A 23813-nucleotide genomic window follows, 5' to 3' on the forward strand; every position below is an offset into this window, starting at 1 on the left:
GCCGCCTCTTCCAGAGCTGCTCAGTCTGATCTGTGGTTTACCATCTTCTCCCTCTCCTTCCTTTCGCCCCCTGAAATAGCTCCTTCCAAAGGGGTTCTCTTAACTACTCTTGTCCTCCCCGAGATGGGCAGTTTCCCTCTCCCCGCCTGGGTTTGAGGGTCTTAACAACCCTGTCAGGACGCCTCTGAGACTGACTTTTGTTTGACATAATTATTCTCTAACCAAGCTTGTCTGGGCTTGTCTCCATACGTTAGCCTTGGAGACAGCCTGCTGCTGCAGGATCCCAGAGAAGCGTAACTATAAATCAGCAAGTATTTGTAAGCAGGAGGACAGGTCTGTCAGCTTAATGAAAACCATACCCTAGAGCAATGATCCACCCCAGTAATTCTGCTAGAGAAAAGAGCCCCAGCTGAGGGTGGAAAGGGGGGGGAGGGTTAGAGTCCAGCTGTATGCACCTGAATAAATCAGCTGCAGCTGAGCCTACCTAGAATCAAATGGGGGGGAGGGGGTGCCTTTCAGAACAAAGCAACAGGTGTCTGCTAATCAGAATGGAGGTGAGGGTGTGTTGGGAACAGAAGAGCTGTGCACTGGTGCAGCATATCCTTGTTTGCTGTTTACAGTCTGTTAAATTGCACAAAGAGATTGTGAGGAGATGTTTTTCAGCTTTATGTAACATTGGGTATAATAGAAAAGGAAAATCCAGTAAGTAAACCTGAAACCCCAGGGAGGGCTTGGTTCTTGTTTAATGTAGGCCAGACTTGTCAATCTGCACAAAAGTACACAACCAGTACTCCCTTTTATCATGCCCATCCATGTGCTGAATAAATTTTTATATGCACTGAGGCATGTGCTAATGTGCACCACCAACAGAAACAACCCCTAGCTGGGGGCACTCTGCTAATCAGATGGGTGGCATCTGAATCTCTCCTGAGCAAGTACACAACTGCACAGCTTACGGGGAACACTAGCTACAACAGGGACTAGCTCTTTAAAAGCTCCCCTTGGAGTAAAGGGTGGGGCCAGACTCTTAAAAGAGCTCTTGGGGGTTGCATAGCTAGCTGGGCCCCCATCCCCTCTGCTGAGTGCACCTTGCCAGGCCTTGGGCCCTGAGTAATCACTTCTCTGGGGCAAAATCCTGCAATTCTCGTGTTCAGACTCAGCAGCCCAGCCCCCTGGGAAGGAACAGTGATTGCTCAGCAGGTCTGAATGGGCTTGGCTACTGGTAACCCACAGTAACACAACATGTGGTTTAATTTAAACAGTGGCAGCACAGCATAATGAGAAAAGGGCTTTTAAAATAATAAACGTTTGTCTGTGCCTTTTACTTAAAGGGTTAGGTTTATTTTATCCCCCCAGCTGCTAAAGTCGGGGGGGCTGACTGCTCCCCAACAATTTTTGTCAGTTTCCCCACCAATTGACTGTATTGTTCAAAACATCTGGGGCTTTTCATCTTCTCCCCCTGTATCACAGAGGTTGAATTCCACTGGGAAAAGTTGGTGTTGCAGGACCCGGGAAGGGCCTGACAGACAAAGGTGAATCTCTTGTGGGCCAGGAGCTGTGAATATTAGGTGTCACCCCACCCCCTTTCCTGGGGTCATTGCCTGGAAAACCTGAGAAGGAATTAACACCAGGCATAATAGAGTAAACAACCACCACCCATATCAGATGCAGGGATTGTCACTTACAGCCAGCTCCAAATCTCTCCCCTTCCCAAGAGCTCTAGAGCGCATGAACAGTTCCCCCATCCCTCTGGTACCTGCCAATTGCTCTTGTGTTTTGAGCAGACAGCAGAGGAAGGTGAAAGCCCCTGTCAGAAACCATGGTGGAGAGGCCTGAATGTCTCGCTGTCTAAGGGTTTCTAATATGTGTATCATCATAGCACAGGGATGGGCAGCCACGAATAGTGGCCCTGCTTCACCTCAGTGGGCCACAGCAGCCCACTGGGGTTCCGCCTCCTCCATGCGCACAGGAGCCATGTACTTTACCTGCTCCTTCCCCTCCCTCCCAGCACTTTTGGAGCCTGTGAATCACCTGAGTCACACTCTGTCCCTGCTCCTCCCCCTCCCTCCCAGAGCTGGAATGCTTCCAACAGCTGATTCCCAATGTTCCAGCTCTGGGAGGGAGGGGGAGGAGCAGGGATGGAGTGTGAATCTGGTGATGTGCGGCTCCATCAAAAGTGGGCGTAGGAAGTGCTGGGCTTGAGGTGCGGGGGGGAAGGAGGCAGTCAGGGGGCTCTGTGGGTGTAGGTGGAGTCTCAGTGGGCTGGGGGTCACAGGTGAAGTCCCCGTGGGCCACAAGCCCACCTCTGCCATAGCATCTAGGCTGCAATGTGCACAGAAGGCCAGACCTACCAGAACTAAATATGCAGCAAGCAGGAGGTGCTGGTGTGCAGAGGGGATGGTGGCAAGAATCCAGTCTTGAGTTGATGCTCCATTTACTTCTGATCCCCAAACTACATGCTTCCCTAATGCATAGTGCAAACAGGACCAGTGACTGTAGGGGGCCTGTCCAACTCTTTATCAAGTGGTGTGTTGGGTCCCTTGGAGACGTGAAGACTCTGCCTCATTTCCTTCTCTGGTTGCAGGTGCCCAAGGCAGAGGTTGTAGTGCTTTGCCTCTTCCTGACATCACGTCTCCCCCCAGTCTCAAACCCATCCTGCTGTGCACTCTGCCCCTGTGAGCCCCACCCTGCTTGTCTGTGTCTACACTGGCATGAATTTCCGGAACTGCTTAAAATGGAATACTATTCCGTTTTCAGTTTTTCCGGAAAAGGAGCGTCTACATTGGCAGGCTGCTTTTCTGGAAAAGCCCTTTTTCCGGAAAAGCGTCTGTGGCCAATGTAGACGCGCTTTTCCGGAAAAGAGCCCCGATCGCCATTTTCGCGATCAGGGCTTTTTTCTGGAAAAGACTACTGGGCTGTCTACACTGGCCCTTTTCCGGAACAGTGTTCCGGAATAAGGACTTATCCCCGAGCGGGAGCAGAATAGTTTTTCCGGAATAGTGGCTGATTTTGTACAGTAGAGCATCGTTGCTTTTCCAAAAATTCAAGGGCCAGTGTAGACAGCTCGCAGCTTATTCCGTAAAAGCGGCTGATTTTCCAGAATAAGTGGCCCAGTGTAGACACAGCCTTTGTGTGCTACACCAGCATAATTGGGGAGTTAATGCCACTGGAGCCAGTGGAGCATCACTGGTGTAAAGCTGATGTGCCTGAGAAGAGAATCCAGCCTAGAGGATCTAAACTCTGATTTGTTGGATGTACAAGCTGCTTCTCATGGATATTTTTGTGGGTTTGAGCCATTTGCACATTTTCTCCAAAAGGTCCTGATAGGGGCTCTGTGACTTTTCAAAATTAATTGCCACTAGTTCAGCAAGATGCCCAGCTAAAGTTCAGTAGGTTCATTAGCTAATTCCCTGAAGGCCTTGGTATGCTTTTTAGACAGATGTGCTGATCGGTAGAGAGTCAATTTTTCCAATTATTCCCTTACCTACTGTTCATCAACACTTCCTCTGACACAGTCTTTATTACTCCTGTGCTTTATTTTTCCTGTTACTTTGAGAAAGCCTCTGACTGCTTGCAGCCTTTGGCCTCAGAGCAGTTGAGGGCCAATCCATGCCCTGCTATGTCAGGAGAAGGGAGGGGGAAGCACATGGGAGATCTAAGGTTAAGCAGAAAGGCCTGAAAATATTCACTTCAGGAGTTTCTGACACATGGAGCCTATTCTGGAAGGCAACTAGTAACTCTATCCCAGATACCTGATCTAACGGTTGCTCACTGGCCATTATTACTTTAGACCAGCGGTTCCCAAACTTTTTCAGATGGGGACCCATTTTGACAATTCAGGAAGACTTGGTGACCCAAGGCAATTCAAAAACGGGGGGAGGAGAGCAGGCAGAGCCACCTGGGGAGACACTTAGTGACCCTTTTGAAATGTAATGGTGACCCATATTTGGATCCTGACCTATAGGTTGGGAAACCCTGCTTTAGAGGGACAGAGTGACATACACACACACACACCCAACAACCCCACAGATATCCCAAGCTTTGCACAAAAATCCCCTGGCTCTCTCAGGCCATCACTCTGGGGCTATGTCTACACTGCAAGATTTTTGTGCGAAAACAACTGTTTTTGCGCACAAACCCGTGGAGCATCCACACCTCAAAAGCGCTTTTGCGCAAAGAAATCAAGAGTAAAATGGTAGAACTGAAGGCTTTTTCCAGCATAGGTAAACCTCCTTTTTCGAGGCATAACTCCCTTTTGCACAAGAGTTCTTGCACAAAAAGGCAGGTATGGACGCTCCAGAGGAGTTTCTTGCACAAGAAACCCCTATGGGAAAAAGCACAGGTGCTCTGATTGCCATCCAGAGCTTTCTTGTGCAAGAGCGTCCATGCAGCACGGACGCTCTCTTGCACATGAGCACATGGCTTTTGCAATGTGCTTTGAGGTGTGGACATGCTCTTGCGCAAGAAGTTTTTGTGCAAAAACTCTTGCGCAAAAAGCTTCTTGTGCAAGAAGCATGTAGTGTAGATGTATCCTGGGGTTGGAAAATCCAGGCAGAGGACCCATCCCTACGTGTTACTCCTTATTTGTCACCTCCCTTAGCAGCATAGCTCCCATAGGAGTGAAATTCACATTGCCCTGCATACAGGACTCTCAGAGGGAGTGGAAAGCATGAAACAGATTAGCAAGAAAGGAAGGGCTGTCAGTGTCAGCCACAGGGGACGAGCTGCACAGGTACTGCTCTGGGACAGTGGGGGATGATCCCATATACCCCTCCAAACCCAAATTGCTCCCATAAAGGAGCTCCCTTTGCTTTATGGGGGAGCACCTGCTCAAGTTTCTCTCCCCTTGTTACATACTCACCAGCTAACCTTAGCCACTACCTGGACTCATTTCCTTCTCTCAGAGCCTAAGTAGAGAGGATGATTAATTCCTGAGATTTCTACTGAGCAGTGAAAATCCACATTACTCTGGGCTTTTTATTCCACTTATATGTCTTGATCTGTAGCATGTTTCTCAGATAAAAATGGAAGAGCCAGCTTCTTGAAAAGGGATTTCTCATTAACCTGAGAGCTGGCCAATTTTGCACCAGCTTGAATCCACTTACCCCTTCCAAGGTGAGTGCTCCAGTTTGCCCTGTAATAGCGGTTGAACCTCTCTAGTCCAGCAACATCCATGGTCCAGTATGATTTTAGTTAGCTGGATGGCCACTTATTATGGGTGTGGTTGAGTTTCCTGTGGTCCCATAAAAGTTGTTTACCGCCACTAGTCCTGATTCTCAGTGTTCTGTGCTGTTACTTAGCTCTAATTTATCCCTAAATGTCTTCTAAGAGCCCAGCAAGTAGTGGAAGTGTTGGTAAAGCAGCTAGATAATGTTGACGTCTTGCAGTTTGGCAAATTCTCTGGGGTTTGGGACCGGTCAGGTCTCCAGGGTGCCAGACTAGAGAGGTTCAACCTCTGTAGTTAGGAAAAGTTGAGTGGCTGGCTGGGTACAGAACCTTCCACCTTCAGGACACTAGTTCACATCCAATCAAGTGTCATAGTGGGTGAGATGCAACAATAAACATATGTTAACAGGGATAGAGAGAAAACTAGTGGGAGGAATAGATCAGAGAAGCACTTGCATGTGAGATGTGGAAGGGACATTTCAACTTCTTTAAATCATAGGGAACTTGGTTCATATGGACTTGTACTATAAGAAATATGGTGCCACTTTGAGGATTAGACCTTAGGCTATCCATGCTTTTCTGCACATTGGGCAGCACCTTAAGGATCCACTCTGCTAGTTCAAACCGAAAGCACTGAGCTGTTGAAATGGCAGCTCTGGTATAGTCTCAGGTATGTGCCATGTTGGTGAATTAGTGCCTACAATCACATGCAGCAGACTGTGATCACGTGTGCACACAACTCACAGAGGCCACATTGAGGGAAACATAAGGGCTCTGAATTTAACATCCTTCTAGCAACGTGTTTTGATGACACTTAGAAATCACACTTATATTTTAAGATCTGATGGCTGCTATAAATTCTCCCAGCTGAAGACAGCTGTGGCTAAGATGGGACACTTGCTCACATCCAGAGTCCAGAAGGGTGCAAACACACACACACACACGCACGCATACACGTCTTTGCAAGTGTTTCTGTGACATCGTTGGAACATTCAGTACAGTGGCATCCTTCGCTCTGGACTTGACATGATCTATGGGGACATCATTATTTATAGGCTGAGGACTGTACATCACTGCGTCTCACTCTGCAAACACTAATGTTAGGCTATAAGCTGCAGACCCAGGCTCCATTTTCCATTGGTCAGTGGTGGTGAAAGGCAACAAGGCAGTGCACACTTGCTCATCAAGGCCTGGTTAACACATCTGGGAAGCTTCCCAGCTAGAGGAGAGAAGAGAAAAGAGAGCAGCTCCCTTATTCCAGTGCAGGCACCCCCACTGGATTAGGAAACTCAAAAATCATTACAAAGCATAAAATGTATTTTTAGGTTGCAGTTAAACACACCTTTGTGTTATAAGGGATAATCTTAGGGCATGCAGCCCTTATTCAGTAAATGCAACTAGAACCAGCAGAGGCAGATAGCGGATAGAGGTGGGATGCAAACCAGTGACCTTTCCACAAGCCCTAGCCTGCAGATGCTGCTAAAAGCAGGCCAGGGAAGAACAGAGAGAGAGAGAGAGAGAGAGCAAACAAACACAGAGAGCAGCACACAAACATCCCAGGCCTGTACGCAGGGGATGTGTGCAAAGAGTGCAAACCACCACCGCACAGTCCCCCAAGCTGACCCAGTTAAGCCACATGCCAGCTCCCGGTCCCAGACCCTCCCCAGCACAGCTGAGCTGCACTCCAGCTCCTTGCCTCCCCCCTCAGCCCACATGAACCGCATACCAGCCTCCATCCCCCTTTCCCCTGTGGCCCAGCTGAGCCACAGGCTCGCTCCGTGCCTCCCCTCCTCCCAGCCCAGATGAGCTGCATGCCAATTCCCGTCCCACCCTTGCAGCCCAAACCTGTTTGGGGGATAGAAGGTTGATTTGAACCTAAGAAATCTATCAGGGTTAGGGTTGCCAGGTGTCCGGTTTTGAACCGTACAGTCCAGTATTTGAGCTTTCTGTTCAGGAAACAAACCGGGAAAATATAAATGAGAAAATATAAATGTCTGGTATTTTTTAAGTAAGATGTAATGTAGATTGTAATGTAATGTCAAGTGTGTCCGGTATTTTTGTTGAAACCATCTGGCAACCCTAATGAGGGGTTGTTTTGTTTTCAAAATTTGAATCAAAATGTTTGAGTAAACCAAAATTAATTTTCTTCAAGTTTTTCATTTTCTTCTAGTCGTTTTGGGTATGTTTCACCTGGGCATGCAAATGTGTATTTTTATTGAAATTTGATCCAATTAAGAAAACAAGCTCTGCTACACGCCAAACTAACTTTACTGTAGCTAATTATTTAAAAATTGCTTTGTTATCAGAGTGGCAGATATTTTAATGAGCAAAGCTATAAGTTTCTCCCTAATATTTTTTACATGTCTTGATGATCTTCAGAATTCCTCTCACTATGAAATGCTGCAGAATATTAATTTAAAAATACTGATGGGGATAAAACCAGCATTGAGCTATGGAGTTTTATGGTCTAATTCCTTAACTGGAGTCAAGATCAAACGGCCAGGAAGTCATTATGATCTGATGGTTGTTCAGTCATGCACTCTTGTGGAATGAGATGGTGGTCTCAATTCACTTCCCAGTGGATATGTCTACATCAGACATGCCAACTGTACATTTCCTTCTTGCACACATCACTGGAAACACCCCATGAACCTCCTCTCATGAGTCAAAGGGTTGTATTTTAAGTGGTCTGCCTTTCACAAGAAACAAGTATAGGAAAGTTCTCTTCCTGAATAGAGCTAATAGGCGAAAGAGTACCTTGTACCCTATGTCAGGTAGCGCTGATTGGACCCAGTTTGGAGGAAACAGGTGAAGCAGGTTAGTGGTTTTCAATTGGCTGTTTGCGAACAAAAGCAATGAATAGCAATGAGCTTATGGAACCTCCTCACTGGTTAGCCCACCCCAGAGCTCAAATCAGCTCCAAACACTGTTATGGAGACACAAGCCACATTATCCTAAATTGGCAACTAATGTCACCAAGATAAAATAGTTAATCATGCATATAATAGTGACAAGCCATAATTTCACTGCAATGAAGACTGGAATATTGTGGAATATTGTTTTCCACTTACGATATTACAGCAAGAGCCCAGAAGGTAATTTCTATAAAACCTTTATCACGATATAAATTTTTAGTATGTTATAACAAAATCATTTTACCAGTCACTGTTTCCACTCAAATTTTTCAGTAGCCTCTCTTATGTACACTCTTTGCATGACAATGTTGAACTCCTTTATATTTAAAAAAATTGTGGTCCCTAAGTACAAAAAAGTGCCCCTCCACAGTAATTCCTGTATATGGGCCTGCATCCTATTTTGTGGGTGCAATTAAATAGCCAACAGTGAATAAACATACCTCAAGGGAGGGCTAAGCAGGGCTATCTTTAGGGCATGTGGGGCCCGGGACAACCCTCTGAACTGCCTCTTACTGCCCGTCTCACCCCCATGCCACCCTTTCTCCCAAGCTCTACCCCTGCTCCACCCTCTCCTGCCCCCATTGCACTCCATCCCTGCAGCCTCTCCCCTGAGCAACAAGACCCAGAGGGATACTGAGGGGCCTGATGTGGGGTGGTAGCAGGGGAAGAGCAACTGAACTCACTGTGATGGCAGGAAGCAGAGTGGTCCCGCAGCCTGATCTGCCCTGCCATGCTGCAGCAGGAAGCCATTTGGCCCCAGGCTCCCCAGGTAATCCCCCAGGCTGCCCTGGGGCCCACGAATGAAGACCAAGCAAATCTCAATATGGGAGACTGTCCTGTCCATAGTATGGTTGGGGCAATGGCTGTGGGGCTCCCCAAAGCACAGAGCCTGGATGAGCTGCCTCAAATTGTCCTATGGAAGGGATGGCTCTGGGACAAAGAGACACCACAGCTCCCAGACCCAGTGATGAGCCTTATTGGAAAACCAGAGTGGTGGTCGGGGGCAAATCCACCTGCTTCTAAAGGCTCCTCCCCCAACCTTGCGGGAAGGACCACTGGACCTGGGATCCAGATGAATTTCTGGGACAACTAAGGACTAACAGGGACAGGAGTGGACATCACATCTTCAGTACTAGGTACCCAGAGAGGGGTGCTATCCGGAGAACCTCAGATGGCACCCACCACCCCGCAAAGCTGTTTAGGGAGCCAGTGGACACCATTCAGAGGAACTCTGTCGGGCTACATGAGCGCAGAGTGGAATAGAAATAGGCCCCACAGTTGCAGAGCATCACCTTGTCCATCCTCCTCCCACCTGGTGTTGTAGATGGGCACTTTAGTCAGTGCCGAGAGGAGGCTGACCAGAAGGTCACGTGACTTTGTGGGCCTATGGACAGGGTGCACAGATACACAAAGGTGCAGCCAGAACCTCACAGCAGGTTCCGGAGGAGCTGGAATAGGGCCTGCAACTTGGTGCATTCTAGCTAAGCGGGTGCCAGGTTCTCCCGTACGCTGCAACCGATATCCGTGGCGGTCTGTGGGACCAGGGTGGAATGGAGGCTGCCTACTGGGTTTCCTGCCCCTCCGCAGGCAATAGACAGTCCCTCCACTTGAAGTTGGGGTGGGACCCGGGGGTGAGGAAATGGGCCATGTGGAGCACAGGCCTGTGCAGTTATTCCCTAGGCACACGTTGAAAGCGCACTGGTGGCAGGGTACGCACCCGGCTCAGGTTGTGGCAGGGAGGAGGCTGGGATGCTCATGGGAGAGGGGTCAGATAATAAGGTCCAGAAGGCCTGGGGTGAGGGGCCAGCGGGGGGGCACCCTCTCCCAGGATCCGTGCCCAGATCCTCAAGCAAACAAGGGGGGGTACTAAGGCCTCCCCACCCCCTCCCAATCCTGAGCAGGTGGGTGACTGATGGACTGCCCCCCCCCCCCCTCCGACTCCAGCAGCTGTTTTCTTTATTACGGTCCATACGGGCGTGGCTCCCCGAGGGGGCTGTGAGCCCCTGTCTGCGTGGGGCTGTGCCTGAGCCCGGCGGAACAGGGCGCCACAGTGTATCCAGCCGGGCTGGCTGCATTGCCCCCTCCCCCTCCGAGCCCGAGCCCGTCAGGCGCCTTTAAGGACCAGCTGCGGGCGGGCGCAGGGGGGGGGGGGAGGAAAGTGTCACATTCCCCACCCAATTCTCCCTGCGTGCTCGCGCCCGCGGGCCACCGCCACTCTGCGTGCGCGCGCCCCCGCGGTCTTGCAGGGCTGGCTGGCTGGCTCCGTCCCCCGCCGCTTGGAGCGAAGATGGTGGCGAGCGTCCGGGTGCAGAAACTGGCCCGTCGCTACAAGCTGGCGATCGGCACGGCGCTGGCCATCCTGCTCATCCAGGGCCTGGTGGTGTGGAGCTTCAGCAGCCTGGAGGAGGACGACCGCGGGGAGGTAGCGGAGGGGGGAGGCTCTGCTGGCGCGGGAGGGCGAAGCCGGGGGGCAGATGTGGAGTGGGGGCGCAGTCGGGTCTGGGGAGGAGCCCTGCGGTGCCCCGGGCCTGGGGGCGGGGTGGTCCAATGCATTAGGCACTGGCGTGACTGATGGGGGAGGCGGTGCATAAGGATCTGGGGTACCTGCTAGGGGGGAGACAGGACGCTGGGGTCTGCAGTACTTGGGGCATCTGTCCGGGGGGGATTGAGTGAGGGTGCAGGAGGCTGGGTGTTGCAAGACGGTTGGTGTGGTAGGGGCCGGGTGGGCTGCTTGGGTGTCACAGTGCATTAGTGTCTCCAAGGGTCTGACCTGGAAACCTGTGCTGCGAAGTACTAAGATGTGTGGGGGGGTGTTCTGAGCCTCCCACCCTTAGTTCATCAGAGTCTAGGAGCGCTGATGGGGGTGCGAAGGCCATGCATTAGGATCCAGGGTGTCCTATAAGGAAACTTGCTGTAGGGCATTAGGTCTGGGGGGGTTAGACAAGGTGCTGCTGCTGTATATTAGGCTCTGAGGGTGGGATATGGTGGGTGGATGCTGAATTTAGATAAGTGAGGGAGACCTGGCTTGGGGTGGGTAGTACCAGAGACTGGTGGAGAGGGTGTGTCAGGGTGCATTAAGATTTAGGGGACATTACAATAAGTTAAGGCTCAGAAGGTCTGATCCAGAGAAATAGTACAATATATCATGACACAGAGGGTCAGATGTAGTGAGACTGTCAGAATTCAGGGCTCTGATGTAAGAACAGGGTTGTTAATACACCATTAGTTGGAATCTTACATTTTTGAAGCAAGTTCACTATGAATCTTGTTCTGAGAGGCTGATCTGGGGAGGAATATTAGTAGGCATCATGATGACATCATAACACCTAGCACTTCTATGTTGCCTTTCTTCTGAGACATTCAAAGTGCTTTACGAAGCCAAATAAGCCCCCGCTTCCCTTTTTGATAGGTGGGGATACTGAGGCAAGGACAGGGAACTTGTTTGCCCAAGGTCATGGACTGAGCTGGCAGGGAATAGAAGCCAGGTTTCAGGATCATTCAGTTTCATCTTTTGCAGGAAGATTTTGACCTCTAGGTCGCTCATTCAGATGAGTCTGTTGATTACAAGCACGTAGATTGTGTGTCTGCCTCTTATAGCTGGTCAAAACCAGATCAGGGAAGTTGTGACCAAATCCTGTACCTGTCAGACTGGACCTCTCAACTCCGTTCATCTGAAGAAGTGGGTTGTGCCCACGAAAGCTCATGATACCATTTACACGTTTTGTTAGCCTTTAAGGTGCTACTAGACTATTTGTTGTTTTTTAAGTTTTTGCTCTCTAGTCTGGCACCCTTGGGACCTCACCGGTGCTAAACGACAGTATTTGTTGGACCACGAGAAGTCAATATTTTCTAGCATCATTACCCACCCTTGCACTGCTTACTGGGCTCTTAGAAGACATTTAATGGTAAATTAGAGCTAAATAACAGCAAGTAACACTGAGAGTCATGACTGATGGCTATAAACAAGCTTTATGGGACTGTGGGAAACTTGGCCACACCTTTGATAAGTGGACATCCAGCTAACTAAAATTATGCTGGACTATGGATGTTGCCGGGCCGGAGAGTGCCAGATTAGAGAGGTTCACCCTGTACTAAAGTTGTAATTATCTTCTAAGGTTCCACTTTTTCTTTAAGGAACAGATTTTGTGGTGTTTCTGTTGCGTGGTGGCGTGGTAGTAAAGGAGAAGTTCTAGGATTCAACAGTTTTTCACAGGCCTAGTAAAAATGTGGTCAGCTGTCCTTGAGCATTGGGTAGACACAGAAATAGTTGACAGGTCTGAGATGTTACATGAGAGATGCAGGGAGCAAAGTATTTTGGGAAGGTATGTGTGGCCTAAAATTGTCGCACTCCCAGCAGTCTAACTTCCAGCCAAGTGTGCCCTGTTGTGAATGATGGGGGTTAAGTTGATGGGTGCATGGATAGAAAGCAAGACCCCCATCATGAGCTGCATTATTATCTCCGGCTACATCTACACTGCTGGTTTTTTGCAGCAGAAGATATGCAAATCGTGCTCTCATTTGCATATCTTCTGCCAATTGTTTTTGCAGAAGAGGTTTTGCTGCTAAAAAGCCCAGTGTAGATGGGGCCATTTGTTGGGGGAAAAAAACCCCTTTTGCGCAAGATCCTTTATTCCTCAAAAAAAGAGGTTTACAGGATCTTGCCCAAAAGGTTTTTTTTTCCCAACAAATGGCCCTGTCTACACGGGTTTTTAGTGTCAAAACCTCTTCCGCAAAAAGGATCTGCAGAAGATATGCAAATGAGAGCATGATTTGCATATCTAGCCTCTCTGTGCACGAAAATCAAGTGACGTCTGGAGCCTTTTGGCCCAAAAAGACTTTATTGAAGCTATGGAATAAATGTTAGTGAAGAAAAATCTCCTGTGATACTAGGACATTGGGAGCTTTTGGAGGTAGTTCGGGGGAGGAGAAGGGAGAGAGATTGAGACAGAATTGGGAGACAGGAATTCCTGAATTGCAGAAGGGGCTTGACCATTTGCACGTTTATCTAATGTGTGTAAAGCACTCTGAGAACACCTTCCTGTTAAGATATCCGGTGTCTGTTTTTCTTGTTTGCCTTTCTCCAGAAAGAAATATTTAGTCTATGTTCCTTCCTGAGGCCTCTTCTCTTGGTTTTTATCCTGAATCAGAACTTACCTGATTCCTGTACGTCTCTTCCTCAAATCAGACTGGGAAATGAGCAGGTTTAGCTGATGCTCTGGGACATCTCGTTAAGAAATGAGAGGAATGGCCAGCTCATTGATCTTAGGAGATGGGTGATCTGGTTCAGAAGAAGCAAAAACTCTCCTGAGCCTTGGCTCAAAACCTGAATCTCTTAGCAAGTGCAGGAGGAATTCAGTTAACTTTTCTTAAAAAACAACTTTTCATTTTCACACGCCTCTGCGCTTCCTGACCGTGGCTGGAACAGAAGGAGCCAGAACACAGAGGTATTTCTGGCAAAGCTGGAAGCAACAGAAATCTTGCAGGAGGTCCTGTACTCCTAAAATTACCAGCCAATCTTGCAGACCTGAAGGGCTTGGAGAGTACAGATCCTGTTAGTTGCTTAATCGGTTAGAACCTTTTTGTTTTCCTAGTAGCTGATGAACGTTCTGTCCCAGTATTGCTGGCCCTGCCCACCTCTGCTGTGAACCAGTTGCAGTTGGCTTTGGAGACTTGAAGGTGAATACTAGTCCTTAAATGCCATTGAGCATCTGAAGTGTTTAGTCACTCCAGTCAGCCCTGTCCTTTCCCATCGAGGTCAGCACATTCGGCTGGGACTCCTCTGGAACAGTGTTTCTCAATCTTTTTATATAAAATACCCCTTTTTTAAAAAAATATAAGTATCCCCAGTACCTACAGTTTTCAGACACACACAATTTTTTTCTACTATTGCAAGACATTTGTTTAAACAATTTAATCATAGCCGGGCAGGCAATGAAATTTTTGGGTGTAAAAAGTACCGAAATAAAGCGCTGTAAAACTTAAGACAAAAATTCAGTTTTTTCCAAATTTCAGTTGTTGATGTACTCCCCCAGACTTCTCTTGAAAACCCCTCAGGGTACTCGTACCACTGGTTGAGAAACACTGCTCTGGAAGGCTGCAAGGACTGTTCTGCTGCTGTTTATTGCAGCTGCATGATGGACTGTTTGCAGCCTAAGCCCAAATGTGAACCCATGTCCCCCAGAATGCATTTGAGATTACTCACTGTGTCATCTAGCTGTTCTTAGAGCAGCTGCTTCTAGCTGTGGTTCTTCTGGCAGGAAACTTCCCTTGGTGCCTGTTTCCTCTCTCCGTCCTCCCCATCCCTTTTTGCCTTTTTTTTTCAGAGAAGGTGCCACATAGATAATGGGGAGACTCTAAATATGGAACAGGAGGAAGGTCTCTGCCAGATACTCAATACACAAACAGAACAAGGTCACTGGCCTTTACCAAGTCGGTCTGTTCACAGGTCTAGAACTGCCATCTTGTCAGCTCGCTGAGGGGTGGCTGTGAGGGGAAAAAGGAAGGAGAATGGCCTCACCAGACGTTCCCATAAAGAGTTTGTTTGGGCAGCGAAACAGTCCTAATCTCAAAGTGACTGGACCAAATGAGACAGTGCTGCGGCTGTCCTCTGTCTTCCGATGGGGAGAACAAGAGGCCGGCTCTTCTCTTTGAACCCAGCAAAGTGCATCAGCCATGGTCTATAGTCACAGCTGGAATCTGATCTCCTGCTTGTGTAGGTGCCCCTTCTGCTTGGATCATGGTCTGGAGCATCCAGTAGAAATCGCTTGCAACATAACGGAATGAACAGAGCGAATACAAGTCTCACTTCATCACATCTCTTCCCCCTTTTAAGACCAAACTGAGCAGGGTCACTTAACCAGTGGCCTGGGGGAGGTCAGGCCCCCCTCTCCGCACCAGAGCATCAGCCATTACTTGGCACTGTCACACCACCTCCATGTCCTAGTCCTGCATGAGCAAACTTCATCTCAGCAGCTTGGTGCTGGGTCCTTTTATTTGTGGTGCAAATTCCCTGGAGCTGTCTGGTTGCTCCCAACTGGGACAGGAAGCAGCTCCATGGTACAGCCCCGAAAACAGCAGTGGCAGCTTCCTACGTGCCCCCTTGCCTGCGCTTCTCAACCCTGGTAGGAACAACTGAAAAGTTAACTCAGCCTCTAGAGCACGTGCAGTCCTTGGCTTCTATGCAGGGACCAGCCCCAAGGGATTGCAGTGATGACTGTCATGATGTGGGCAGCAGTCTGCTAGGAACTGGGCCAAGAGTAGCTCCTTTCACATGGGCCACGGAACAGCCTGAGTTACGTACAAATGAGCAGTTTAGAGATGAAAAGCCCTGTGCTCTATTCCTATTCCCTGGAAAGCTCCCTGTCACATTCCCAATCCACTGAGTGTCTAATCCACTCAAGTATGTGCCCTTCTATGGGCATCGCACGGCTCTCTGGGTTTTTATTTTCAGTTGGAATTTGTCCAAATTGGAGGTCAGAGGAGGCTGATGTATCACTCTTAAAGTCATACATCTCTCCCATATAGTTAACTGGGGGCCGTGTGCATACAGGTCAACAGCAGGGTGGCCTCTTTAAGAGCATTCAGGTTTGAATGCGTGGAAGGCTTGGGTAAGCCACAGAACATCCTTGTAAACGCAGAGGAGGAATTGTGATTTGGTAAAGGTCCATTATGTCTGATTCATTTGATTTAATCGTCCCTCTTGGCTTGATAATCCTCAATTCAAATGGATCCAGGCTCTGACTAAACAAGGTGTTTGTATCACACCCAGCACAGTGAGACCAGGAAAAGCTCTCTCCAAAATGTCTTCCTCCGTCAGTGAACCTACAACAATGGCACACATCTTTGCCAGAGTCCTGGCTTTTAAAGAGAGACAGCTGAAGTATAAGATTTCGGGGTTCAAAGCTGCATACACTGATGGGAATTAGGTTTCCAAATGCCCTTGGCCGCTTTGAAAAATTTCAGCATAGGATTTTAGTTCGGTAGTGAAGTCCCTCACCCCGGCTGCCTTTGTGTTTAATTATTTTCCTGTAGTGGCTGCACCCCAAATGAAGCAACATCACTGGAGGCTTAGAAAGCAAAAGCGACCAGTCCTGATTTCATTATCCAATTTGAATGAAACTCACCGAACAAACAGGTGGCATCAATGATGAAAAGTAAATTCAGATTTGAAAGCAAGTATATCTTTAAATCATGCTGATGTTTGTAGCCCAGGTGAGGAATCCTAGAACACTAGAACTGGAAGAGACCTCGAGAGGTCATCAGTCCAGTCCCCTGCCCTCATGGCAGGACCCAGTACTGTCTAGATCATCCCTGATAGATGTCTAAGGACGGTTTCCCAAGTGGTCCATTTTCCTTTGTCTGAAAATGCCACAGACCCTTTTGTGACGTAGTGGGGGGTACCTTGCTGGTTGCTATGCTGGGCAGTGGGTTGTGAGTGACCTCCACTGGCTGCTGGCTGCAGCACGGCCCAGCAGGGCAGGGGATGAGTCATTATGCAAGGGGGCTTCGAACCTGTCTGACCAGTTATCTCCCAGGGAGTGGAAGAAGGGGAGTGGAGCCCTGGCTGGGGGCAGGGCTGAAAGTCGGTTTTGTTTGGTTTCTGGCTGGTTTCATGGAGGAAGCAGCCTAGGCAACAGGCTGGGATTTAGAGGCCCAGGCTCCCCCATCTCAAGGGGGGCTGAGGCATCCTAGGCCTGCCCTGTAACCAGATTACATCTGTGCTGGGCTGTATCCTGGAGAAGCAATAAACTCCTGCTGTTCTACTGGCTGGTGGAGTCTGTCCGTGCCATTACAGGGCTGCAGGAAACGGGAAAACCCCAACGCGCCCTCACACCTTTCTATAAACATTTCTGCATCAGCAGCTGCTCACCATCCTCATGACACATTTGTGAACTACCTGAAGAAATGCGGAGTAGAATTGAATTGCTCCCCTGCCTGACCATATGTAAGTTGTTCTGCCTCCAGAACAAACTCACAAGCTGTGGAAAGAGATGAGGAGCCTCTTGGGCAGGTTTTGGAATTTTTATCAGAGCAGGTGGTGCCCGGGCTAGTGAATGTCTTCTGTGATGGAACTCCAAGCCTCATCCAATATTAGCTTGCCTCAAGGGAGTATGTATTTCAACCTAGGTAGGCCCAGAAGCAGCAGGGACAGAAGTCAGTTGGGTTACCGGTACCAGGATTTCCAGAGAGCTGTAATTAGCTTGTTGTATTTCAGCAGTGTCTGGAGGCCCCAAGTGAGATCGGAGCCCTGTTGGGTCCAGGTGCTGTACATACACATTAGTAGTATGTGCACATTCCCAAAGATTTTACAATAGGCCAATCGGACAAAAGGGAGAAGGGGAGCCACATGATCATTTCTTTTCCTGTTTCCCCAGGATCAAAGAATTGATTTTTTCCTCCCTTCGGTCTTATTCCCTTCTGATGAAGTAACAAGTTGACACAACATTTGTTGCCTTTGTCATGTTGCCACTGCTGTATCTTTTTGTCACTGCGGGAGGGGAGGGGAGTCCCTTGTGGGCAGTTTCCATGCTGCTTGGGATTCATGGCGTATAGATACCTTGGGCTATGTCTAGACTGCAGGCTTCTTTCGAAAGAGACTCTTTCGAAAGATCGCGTCTAGACTGCAGGCGGATCTTTCGAAAGAGAAATCCGCTTTTTCGAAAGAGAGCACCCAGCGAGTCTGGATGCTCTCTTTCGAAGACGGCCTCTTTACATTGAAGAACGCCTTCTTTCGAAAGAGGAACTTTCGAAAGAAGGCGTTCTTCCTCGTAAATTGAGGTTTACCGCCATCGAAAGAAAAGCCGCGTTCTTTCAAAATAATTTCGAAAGAACGCGGCTTGAGTCTGGATGCAGGGGAAGTTTTTTTGGGAAAAGGCTACTTTTCCCGAAAAAACCCCTGAGTCTGGACACGGCCTTGGTGAGGAATGTGTTAGAAACATGCCTAAGAGACTCGCGTTTGTCAGCGCTTTCGTTGTACCAGTCTGGCTGGCATCACGGGTCATGACGCGCCACGGCACCCAGCCCTCTGCTCCTTTACCTACTGTGAGGCAGGGCGGAGGAGGGGGAGTGTTGATGAGAAGGAAATCTGGCTGCAAAAAGTGGGGGAGATCCTAGGGAAATGACTTCCGGATGGAGTACAGGAATGGTGTGTCTAGTGGAAAAGGGGGGCATAGACGTGGGGTTCTTTCTGGGCACATTGCTAGAAGTTCTGCCGAAGTTTTAAATCCAGTTGAATGACATAGCTGGAGTAATTCCCCCACCCGCAAGTCAAAGGAGGAGTAGAGGGAGCAGTTCCGCACAGCACGGTCATTAGGGACGGTTTTGTTCGATCACTGGCTGCTCGAGGAGGGACGGGGTCATTTCTTCTTCTTCTGACTGTTGGGAAGGAGAGCTGGGCACGCTCTGTCAGCAGTGAGCCAGACCACAGGCTCCTTCTGGGAAGGATGAATCCGACTCTAATGATGTGGCAGCATTTCACGTGGCCTGTGCTGAAAGCACAGGAGGAGGAGAGGAATAAACGGGGGCGGGGTGGGAGTGGACCTATGCCTCAGCACCGTCTCCCTTCCCGGCCATCTCACTAGAGCCCCAGTGGGCATGGTATGGAAAAACAGCTTTGTGCTGAAGGACATAATCAGTCGGAAGGTGATTCTCAGGGCCCCGGTGTGGGAGGGAAGGAAGCCTGGCTGGGAACAGAGACGTTCCCGCAGATGCTGCTGGGAGTTCAAATCTCAGAGTAAACAGAATGACTTTGCTCCTGATGCCTTGGAGGGGAAAAGGGAAATTAAAGCCAGTCTGGGCAAGAAGTTCTGAACCTTGCCCTGCACACACTCCTCTGCCTTACCCTCCTCCCAGCCAGTTCCAGGAGCATCTCCTTCCCGGCTCGCTGGCTGCCAGCGCTTTCCCTGGCCTCCTGGAAGCGACCCTGCCGGAGCACCCGCTCTGGAATGTGGAACAGACTTGCTCTTCGCCTGCCAGTCACCTCCTGGACGCTCCGCTCCTGTGACTCTTGTGCAGAGAAAACAGGTTTTTTAACTCCCGCAACAGATGGTCCTGTGTGGTGACTAATGAACTGTTCCCTCTGCCCGTTCCGGGTGCTCTGCTCCGCATGCTGAGAGTGGGAGATGGGGCAGTGTGAGCCTTGAAAGCGCATTGCAGAGAGATGCATGTTAGAACTGACCACCGCTGATCTTTCCTTCGCCAGGTGATCCCTGCTTGTCCAAGGAGCAGTTGCGCTCCTAGAGCGGGTTATTAAACCGAGTGGCTCGTGGATACAAGAGAGACAACAGGGCTTTATTTCAGCCCATGTAGAACCTGACGTTTGTACAGTCAGGTCTTGGAAATGGCTTGGGTTTCCATGCACCCTGGTCTCCCTCGCACCGGCTCTTCCCAGTGACTGTGCCGCGTCAGGAAGCTATGGAAGGATGCTGCTTGCATGAAGTCATTCGTTCAGTCTCTCGCCCTGGTGATGAGCCAGTGCATTGGCTCAGCGCTGCTCTTCCTGCACATCAGCCTGCTACACGCCCTGTGACTGTGGATGCCCCACTGCATTCTGGGACTCCTGTCCCGTTCTAGCTCTGCTGGTGGCAGATGCAGCGTGGGGGTGACTTTCAGACACAACGTAGGGATGCCTCGCGGGCTGGGGGACTGGCTGAACTGGAGCTGCTGCAGCACTTCAAGCCGCCTGTCTCGGCCCTTATCAGCCAGACCTGAGATCATGGCTTTACGCTCAGGTGTAACAGTTTGTACTTCTCACAAGCCCAGCCTGCTGCTGGTGGGGGTGAACTTGAGGCATTGTCCAGGCGTTGGAGACTCAGGGTGTGGTGGCCAACAGCGTCAGCAATGCCCGTTGGTCTAGGCTAGCCCAGGGAAGCATGCCAGCTGGCTCCAGTTGTGACTCCGCTAGCACGTGAGAGATCGATGATGGCGCCTTGGTGGTCACTGATTCACCTGCTTTTTTTTTTTTTCTCTCTCTCTCTCGCCCGCCCGCCCGCCATCCATCGTCACTCCTTGTGCCAAGGAAATACCAACAGAGGCGGGTTTTTCCCCGGCTGCCCCTTGCTCCACACTTGCCCCTCAGCCTTCAAATGTTGTGCAGCCTATTACAACCTCAAGGCTCTTGCGGCATCCTGCTTCTGTAGCATTCCCCTGCTGGACCAGCCCCGTGCTCTGTCTAGTCTGGTGGCCTGCCTGTGATGGGCTGATATTGTAAAGCAGAGGCTTCTGGCTTCAAACTTGTTCTTACCATCAAACTCCCCCTGCATGCAGGAGTGATTCCCTCCTCTCCCCAAGGCCAAGTCCTGTCTGCTACTCAGCCAGCGTGGCAGAAATAACTCTGTAATTAACGGCATCCGTGATTCCTCAGCGCGGCTCCTTGAGAGAGTTTGTGCTGGTTTTTTCAAAGCATGTGGGGATCCCAATTCCCTTTCAGACCCAGCTCACAAACTAGCTTCTGTGAGCCAGTGTGCATAGAAAGGAAGCGCAGCTAAAGCACATGGGGGTCTAATCCAGATGAGGCTCGCTGCTTGACCTCAGACAGAGATCAAGTAATCAGCCCAGTGATAAAACAATAACCCTCTGACGGGGCTCTGTACCTGGGGATCTCCAAGGACATGTTGTGCATTTAGTGAATGTGGCCTCCCGGCACCTCTTGTGTGGAATGTAGCTAGTGTTATCCTCAGGGCTCGACAATTAATGTCATCTACTCACCTGTGGCGAGTAGATTTTAGCCCGGCGCAGCCGTGCAACCTGCGCATGCGCAGCATGCAGTTTCGCGTGGCTGGCAAGTGGGACTCGCTGCCGCTTGGCGAGCCCTGGTTATCCTCATGTAGACTTAGAGACTTTAAGGCCAGGAGGGACCATCTAGTCTGACTTCCTGCATGTTGCAGGCCACAGAACCTCACCCGCCCACTCCTGCATCGGGTCCAATGACTTCTGGCTGAGATCATCTGATCTTAAGAACATAAGAACGGCCACACTGGGTCAGACCAAAGGTCCATCTAGCCCAGTATCCAGTCTTCCAACTGTGGCCAATGCCAGATGCCCCAGAGGGAATAGACAGAACAGGGAATCAAGTGATCCCGCCCCATCACCCATTTCCAGCGTCTGACAAACAGAGGCTAGAGACACCATTCCTACCTGTCCTGGCTAATAAGTAGTGATGGACCTATCCTCCATGAATTCATCTAACTCTCTTTTGTGCCCTGTTTCAAGTCCTGGTCTTCACAACATCCTCTGGCAAGGAGTTCCACCAGTTGATATAATGTTAGGTTACAGAGAATCCATTGTTACTAAACAGCAAATGACCCATGCTGCAGAGGAAAGTGAAAACCCCTCTGTCTCCTTATCTGGCCTGGGGAAAAATTTCTTCCCAACCCCAAATACAGTGATCAGTTAGATCCTGAGCAAGTGGGCGAGATGGACCAGTCAGACACCTGGACAAGAATCCCCTATAGTAGCTCCGAGGCTTCCCCATCTAGTGTCGCATCTCTGGCTGCTACATTGTAGACAGTTTTGTCATGTCATATCCCCTCAGGAAGTGACTCCATCTCAGTCTTGAAACAAGGTATATTTTTGCCCCAGCTACTCTGCTGGGCAGGCTGTCCCAGAACATCACTCTGCTGGTGGTTAGACACCTTCATCTAACTTCATGTAAGAGATGAGGAAACTGAGGCGCGGCGAGAGTTGACTGGCCTGGAGCCCCCTGGAAGTCGTGACAGTGTTAGCTAGGAACAAAATGCACATCCGCCGGCTCCCAGCTCTAGACGCCAGCTCAGAGACAACAATGTAATTATAGCACGTCCACCACAGCGGTTCCCGATCGCCTGCCTTCCCCGGTCCCGTCTCCCTTCCCATGCGGTTGTGGGGGATGGTTGTGCAGCACACGGGAAAGGCAGTTGCTGTTTACATGCAAAGCAGCGGCGGGGTGAGTGCACAGAGGGGAGCGGTGGGCTTGTGGTTCTGCACTCGACTGAGACTTGGGTTGTGTTCCCAGCCCTACCGCTGATGCCCTGTGTGATTTGGCTGAGCCTCTATTCCCCATCTGTTACAGCAGGAGTAACAACACATCCTATGGCTAGTTCTGCTGTAAGTTCTTCAGCGCAGGGACTGTCTCTCACTGAGGCCAGGTCTACACTACACACTTCAGTATCACTGTGTTGCTCAGGGGTGTGAAAAATCCACATCGCTGCGCAATGTAGTTATACTGACCTTAACCCCCTGTGCAGACAGTGTTGTTAGCAGGAGAGTTTCTCCTGTCGATGCTGCTTCCTGAGGTGGCATTACTAGCTCACCAAGGAGCTTAAGAGCGTCTTCCCCGGAAGTGCTGCAGCACGGTTTTACTGTCGGCCTGCCATGAGTGTGTGTACAGCACCTAGCGCAGTGGAGCTCACGAGGGGCATGTCTGCACGTTACTGTAAACCCAGAGTTGTGTTTTTTGCCCTTGTTACGTTAGCGCCTCCAAGTTTGTGCTTGAGCATCCACACGGCACTGTGAGCCTGAGTTTCCAATTGTGGGACCCTCACAGCCTCGCTGATGCGCTACACGGACCTTCTGACTTGGGCGTGCTCTTGGAGCTGTGTCTGTGCTGCAAAATGACAGGACTTGGATCCAGGTCTCAGCACCACTCCCCTGGGTGGGTCCTGAGGATTTGCTGAACTCAAGAGTGATTTTCACATGGTTAGTAGGGGGATTCAGGCTCAAACATGAGTCTGAGTAGACTTAATAGAGCGGTATCCTAGTGTTCCTATAGGGCCTCGTACTTATAGTGAATGCAGGAGACTGTCAGGGCGCCAGAATTCTGTTCCCCATTCTGCCACTGACTTGCTTAGTGACCTCTGGCCCATCACTTATCCTCTTTGGGCTTGGCTGTACTAGAGCTGTCTCAAGGTCAGAATTGTCACCCTTCTTCTCTCCCTGCTCCCAACTCAAACGTCCCTCAGCTTTGTGGGACTCACGGCAGAAGACAGTGTAGCTCTGCCTCAGTTTCCTTGTGTATCATTGGAGCTGGACTGTATTTCCCCCCTCACACACACACACAGGGGTGTTAGAAAAGCGCTTGACTGTAGCATGTGGAGGACTAGCAGGGTGAGGTGCAGCTACTAATAAGGAAGCTATTACAAGAATGTGTTTGTAAGAGATTTGGTGAGGCCCTAGTTAATGTTTTCCCTCTGTCTTATGTCCGATTCAACTGGGAGAAGGGACGGCAAAAGAAGGCCAGGCTGCCAGAGAACAGCGAAGGCTCCAAAGACTCAGACAGCTCAGCCGGTCGCCGGGGGAGCGCGAGCCGGAAGCATGGCCGGTGGAAGGGCCGGCCGGAAAGCCCTGGCGTGCTGGTGGCCAAGGTGGTGAGAACCGTCACTGTGAAACACAAACCCGGGCGAAGGCTGCCCATCGCTCTGGACTCCTCGCACCGGGGGAACCTGACCGAGCTGCGTGGGGATACCCAGCTGGCCATCTTCCAGCACGGCGACACGGGCAGCGTGGAGGGGGCTCCCCAGCCCACCGAGAACAGCTTCACCCCCAAGTGTGAGATCACGGGCAAGGACGCGCTCTCGGCACTAGCGAGAGCCAGCACCAAGCAGTGCCAGCAGGAGATTGCCAACGTGGTGTGTCTGCACCAGGCAGGGACTCTGATGCCCCGCTCTGTGCCCCGGCACTGCCAGCTGTCAGGTGAGTCTCTCAGATTGCGATGCCAAGGGATTAGCTTTGGGGCAAAGATGCCCTGCTAGTTCGTGT

The 23813-nt window shown here is 50.1% G+C and overlaps 1 protein-coding gene across 3 annotated transcripts in view; it reads left to right on the forward strand.

Annotated features, from left to right (window-relative positions):
• The first annotated feature begins 10287 nt into the window (after positions 1-10287).
• XYLT2 (xylosyltransferase 2) overlaps positions 10288-23813 on the forward strand; it is a 28760-nt gene continuing 15234 nt past the window's right edge. The window contains exons 1-3 of one of the 3 annotated variants that reach the window (XM_075903751.1): positions 10288-10503; positions 18933-19103; positions 23276-23747. In XM_075903751.1, coding sequence (XP_075759866.1) covers positions 10369-10503; positions 18933-19103; positions 23276-23747 — 778 coding nt within the window. In that variant the 5' untranslated portion in view covers positions 10288-10368. Of the gene's footprint in view, positions 10504-18932; positions 19104-23272; positions 23748-23813 lie in introns of all 3 variants that reach the window. The other 2 variants (XM_075903752.1, XM_075903753.1) reach the window with 2 other exon arrangements.

Source organism: Pelodiscus sinensis, chromosome 20 (assembly GCF_049634645.1).
Source record: "Pelodiscus sinensis isolate JC-2024 chromosome 20, ASM4963464v1, whole genome shotgun sequence".
Classification (NCBI taxonomy): Eukaryota; Metazoa; Chordata; order Testudines; family Trionychidae; genus Pelodiscus; species Pelodiscus sinensis.